Below are 5726 nucleotides of genomic sequence, written 5' to 3' on the forward strand. Positions count from 1 at the left end.
AAGAAAGAAAGGGAGGGAGGGAGGGAGGGAGGGAGGGAGGGAGGAAGGAAGGAAGGAAGGAAGAAAGGAAGAAAGGTAGAAAGGAAGAAAGGAAGAAAGGAAAGAAGGAAGAAAAAGAGATTGAGAGAAAGAGAAAGGAACGAGCGAACAAACAAATGAACGAACTAATGGAAGAATTCTGATTGAGTATCCTGCCTAGAGTACAAAACTGCATTTAGAGAGCCTTGAAAAAATTCACTGAATGCTTTCAAAGGAAAACTCATTAGGAAACACAGGACCAAGTATCAACAATAGCTCATCTGTTAACAGCAGAGATGTTCTTGAAAACTATGGCCATTCCTCCCACTCCTTTTACTGTCTTAACATACTCTGTGGATATATTGGATCTCAGGATCAAATTCTATTTAAACAACACATTTATAAAAGTGCAAATTAGTTTACATATACCCAAGAGTTTGGCTCTCAAATACCATAAACCCAGTTATTTTCTAGGCTGTACAGCTGCTTCAAGGTAGACCTGGCAGAGTTCCTGGAAATGCTCTGAATGGCACTACAGGAAAGCACAGTCTATGCAGAGACACTTATTTCTAGTCATTTCCTTCCTTTTGTCCAGAGTAAAAAACCACTTGCAATAGATGGGCCCCTAACAACATCCCATTCTTATTCATCACTTAGTGATTTTTAAATTCATTTTGTTCACTAAACATTTGAATCCAGGCACCCACCAAAAGAAACTGGCCTAGATTTTTGCTTTGGTTCTTCAGTACAATCAGCTGGCTCCTTGAGGACCACTGGTTCCATCATTCTTAAAAGGGCATGAGCCACCTATTCTAGCATAAAAATTATTCATTGGTACTCAGGCTATTAGAGCTTTCAAATGACTTACATAAAAACTAGGTCATTCATATTTTTCTTGAATTTTTTGGCTCCTTTGTCCCAGTATATAGTCATCCAAGCTTCCTAGTCCTTGAAGAATAGATGTAAAATTAATTCCTAGATGCCTCTCCTCCATGTAGCCTTCCTTGACTAGTCCCATAAGATCATATGTGATAGGATATTAGGATTTAGAGCTAAAAGGAACCTACACCAGGCAATCCTAACCCTCCCATGGGGCACCTGGGATTTAGGTTAAATGACTTGCACAAGGTCACACAAATAGCAATGTGACAGAGACAAGATTTGAAAACGGGTCCTCTGACTCCAAATACAGTGCTCTCTCCTTTATTCAGAACTTTATACATTATGGTGATATCTTTTGTCTTGTAATGTCTCAGCATGTGCCTGTGGGACATGAGCATACACTTGTTTACCAGATTCCTTGAAGCAAATTCCATTGGCTAAATCAATTATTATCACTCCCAAGAGCTGGATGGACTTCCTTTGCATATCCCTCTCCCACAAGTGACAAGTAGAGAGAAACTTTAAGTCATAGATCTCAAGCTAGAAGGGACTTTAAAAGCCAACTTTTTCATTTTCAGACATAGAAACAAGTCTGGAGAGATTAAAAATTGACTAAGATGACAAAGCACACACCAGAGGCAGAATTTGAACCCAGTGATCTGATTCTAGAATTACTCCTCTTTCCATTCTGCTGTATTGCCTCCCTAATAAACGAGCACTAAGGATAAGTAATCTGGGCATGAAAACTCTCTTCCTGCATTTTTTTTCATTTGCCTTTTGTAAAATGGTTGCCTTTTGTAAGATGATAGCCAGCAGTCAGTCACAATCAGGGAGTACAGAAAATAAGGGCAAGTGATTGACATATAAGGCTTCAGCGAATGTTTTATGGCTGAAAAAGCATAGATTCTAGAATTTTCAGTTAGAAATTATGTTCAAGATTATTATGTTACTGTGTTCAGTTCATAATTATAAATTGCGTTCAGTTAGAAATTATGTTCAAATTATCAAGAAAAAATTACCCTCTAAAGTTTATAAAGCCCTTTCCTCATCTTCAAGGACTTTGGGGAGTTGGGAAAGAAGGGATAGTAGGATGCCAGAACTGGTTCCCTTCTTTCGCCTCCCCCTTCCCTAACTATTTTGTAGCCAAAAGACACAAAGTCTTTTGAAGATAAGAGTCTATTTTTCTTTCCTCTCCAACTATGCCGCTGCCATCAACTTAGCCTGATTCAACCATGTACCATATCTCTCATGCCTCAAAGGGCACATTTTTTTTCTGCCTCCAGCTTCCAAGGACCCAGAACAGCCAATGGGAGAGATGTTCAAGGATACATCAAATGAGGAATAGAAGAACTAGAGAAGATGGGGATGATATACAGATCATAAAACTTCTGTCTCAAACCTGGGGGAGAAGGGGAGGGAAATGCCAAGAGCAATGGGACCTCAGGTATTAAGGAGCAAGATTCAAGACCTTTGCTGTTTATGTCATGGATCACAGTGATGAATGAATGAATGAATGAATGAATGAATGAATGAATGGAAAAAGCATGTATTAAGTGCTTACTATATGTCAAGTGATGAGTCCTATCAAAGTGAACTGAGCATTTGTTGGTCATAGTCACCAAAGAAGTGACAAAACAAATATTGCTTGTTACATGCCATGCTTATTACAGGTATTCATGCAAACAGCTTGCCATTGATACCTAATTACCACATAGTACAGTAATGATTCTGATCATCAAATGCACAACAGATTTACTTGGTTGTAAATTTTATTCAAGATGTCAGTAAACAGGCACTCAGCTTCATAGTTTGTTGCTCACACAACACAATAGTCACATTCAGTTTACACAATTAACTCTTTCAGCACCATAGCCACTAGATCAGATGTTGTTATGATTATTTTCTAGTTATTTGCTATCTGTCCAGATAACTTTGTCTTGAAGCCCAGCCAGCTTATCCCAGATGCTCTCCAGCTTTCTTGCACCTGCTCACTGGTACCACCATACTGATTTGGGGCATTTCCCCATGAATGCTTCCTGAAATCCCAAAACATTTAAAACCTGGTGGAAAACAATACTTAGGGGAGGGTTTAAGAAAAAAGGCAAAGTTTTTTTTCAATATCTTGAAATGTTTTTGTTATCTTGACAGCTCAAGAAAAGAGCACCAATGAAAATACACTTGTGCTAAATGTCATTCATTCCAATACTACAATAGCCCTTTAGCACATAAGGAACTGAAAACACTCAGGGGGGAGAAAATAACAGTAACTAAAGTATCAGGGGAGGCTTCTGTTTCCGGTAAGGTCCCTAACCCTTACAGTTCCTTCCCCTGAAAAAAAAAAAAAAAGAACAAGTCTTATTTTCTTTTAGGGACTGCTGTGAAAATTACAGTTGACATAAATATATGCGTATATATTTATGTCAACTGTAATTATATTTATATACATATATTTATATGTAACTATATATAACTGGAAATTCATAGTCAACAAATTCAAATAGTCAACAAATATTTATTAAGTACCTACTCTATGTAAGGCACTTTGATGACAGAGGGCATTGTGTTGTACAATTTTTGTAAACCCTTACCTTCCTTCCTAGAACCAATATTGCTTCTAAGGCAGAAGAGTGATAAGGGCTAGACAAATGAGGTTAAATGACTTGCCCAGGATCATATAGCTAAGAAGTGTCAGAGGTCGTATTTGAACCCAGGCTCTCCTATATCTAGGCCTGACTCTCAATCCACTGAGTCACCTAGCTGTCCCATTAATAATTTTTTTAAATGTACTAAGGAATAGAAGTATCAAGAAATAACTGGTTTCTAAAATTGTAAATCATTTTGAAAGTATTCAAGATAATTAAACTATATTTTGTTATGCAAATTCAAAGCAAGATAAGTGCCTGGGAAATTAGGTGTTATAATTAGTTCGTTGCTCTTTTGAGTTTAATTACCTGGTTTAAAAAAAAAAACACAGTTGGTAAGTGGTGTCAACAAAATTCCAGTGACATAAAAAAAAAAAATGTACTACTAACACAAGATTAAGCTCCAAGAAGCTATTTAGTTTCTTGGTTTTTTTTAGCAGTTTGTGTTGGTGATTAAGTAAGGAAAGGAGGGAATGTACCATGTGTAAATGAGCTACAAAGAGCTAAATGTTTTTACTTTGGTTTTGTTTTTAAATAAAATAGTCTTTAAATATGAAGTTCTGTGGAAAACTGTTTGGTAATCCAGAGTTATGGTAGAGCTTCTAGCAAAACCCTGAGTCCTTGCATACTTAAATAAAAATTAAAAAAGAGATATAAAATACAGGAAAAAAAAAACATCTATTTAAAGCCTCTGGATATGCGGCAATCAGACGAAGTCCTCAAAAATGGTTCATGTGTAGGGTGTACTTTAGAAAAACACCCATGGACCAAAGTTTCTAGTGAAAAACAGTGTTCAGGAGAAGAAAACCAATCTATACAAAGTATCCACATGGAACAGGAATGCACAAGGCCAGCCCCACCACCCCCAACCTAGTCAATGGTCTTCTGATGGGATGAATTATGGGGTTGAGTCTGTCTGGAAGGTTTAGAAGATCTTGCAGTCATTAATGGAGAAGAGTTTCCTCCTACTTCTCTTCCTAGCGTGATTAACTGCAGTCCTCACAGCACATTCAAATACCTGTTGCACCCCTCGGTTGCAGAGAGCTGAGCACTCTAGGTAGCCCTTGGCTTTCACCTCCTGGGCCAACCGTTTCCCATCCACCGAGTTTATACAGGAGGCCCTGTGGGGTCCCATTTCCCTCTGGTCAGTCTGTGTGGCCACCACCAAAACTGGGGTGCAGGGCAAGTTGCTCCGGATCTCAGCAATCCATTTGTTCCTCAGGCTCAAGAAGGAGTTATGGTTGGCCACCGAGTAGCACATGAGCACCACATCTGCCTGCTGGTAGGAGAGGGGACGGATGCTCTTGAAGGCGTCGTTGCCTGCTGTGTCCCAAAGGCCCAGACTGATCTGGATACCATCCATGAAGACGTCTACCCCTGCATTCTCATACACCGTGGGCTTGTACATGTCAGGGAATGTCTCTGACGTGAAGCGCACCAAGAGGGCTGTTTTCCCCACGGCTGCATCCCCTACCAACACACATTTGATGGAATTAAGCATCTTGTCGAGTCTGGTTCCCAGGTACGGTATCAATCCTGGAGCAGCATTCGCCTCAGGAGGCTGGAGGAGCACTCGCCATTCTTTGGGGGTGGATGGGAAGGCACGATGAGATCTCTCTTCTCACAATCTCACCACTTTGTGGAATTCTAAATCCCTTTTTTAAGTCAGGTAATGTCCACTTAATGTCCAGTGGATCCTAGGCTCCTTCCTAGAACAGAAGCAGAAGAGAAGATTTTACGATGTTTTCTTTTTTATTTTTCTGATCGGTTTTGTCCAGTGTTGGACAAGACTTTGAGGTTACTGCATGAATGCCTATTGCACTGAGGGGGGTTTTGGACTAAACTTGTAATATTGCTGATAGAGGGAAGTTCCAATGAGAAAACTCCCTTGACCGAAGCAGATGAGTACCTGTTCTGTGACTGATGGTTGGTTTTAGAGAGTTGTCATGGGGAAGTGAGAGGCACTGCCAATGATTTGCCCAGAGTTGCCCAGCCACCCTGTTTGAGAGGCAGGATTTGAATCCTAGCCTTTCTGACTACGAATGACCGGTATGCTAGCCTCTTTACCACTGAGTCTTTCTACAGAACATGGAGGAAGGCAACAGAATGGCAGACCGCAGGTGGTTTGGTTGTCTTAGCTCTACATTTGAGTCACTTACTCAACCTCAGCCACGTTGCAGCAAT

At 39.9% G+C, this 5726-nt stretch overlaps 1 protein-coding gene across 1 annotated transcript; it reads right to left on the reverse strand.

The window, feature by feature from the left end:
- Positions 1–4467: 4467 nt before the first annotated feature.
- RHOH (ras homolog family member H) lies at positions 4468–5043 on the reverse strand. The gene has a single exon (XM_044681430.1). The coding sequence runs from the start codon at positions 5041–5043 to the stop codon at positions 4468–4470; it is 576 nt and encodes a 191-aa protein (XP_044537365.1).
- Positions 5044–5726: the final 683 nt, after the last annotated feature.

This window comes from Gracilinanus agilis, chromosome 6, assembly GCF_016433145.1.
Source record: "Gracilinanus agilis isolate LMUSP501 chromosome 6, AgileGrace, whole genome shotgun sequence".
Classification (NCBI taxonomy): domain Eukaryota; kingdom Metazoa; phylum Chordata; class Mammalia; order Didelphimorphia; family Didelphidae; genus Gracilinanus; species Gracilinanus agilis.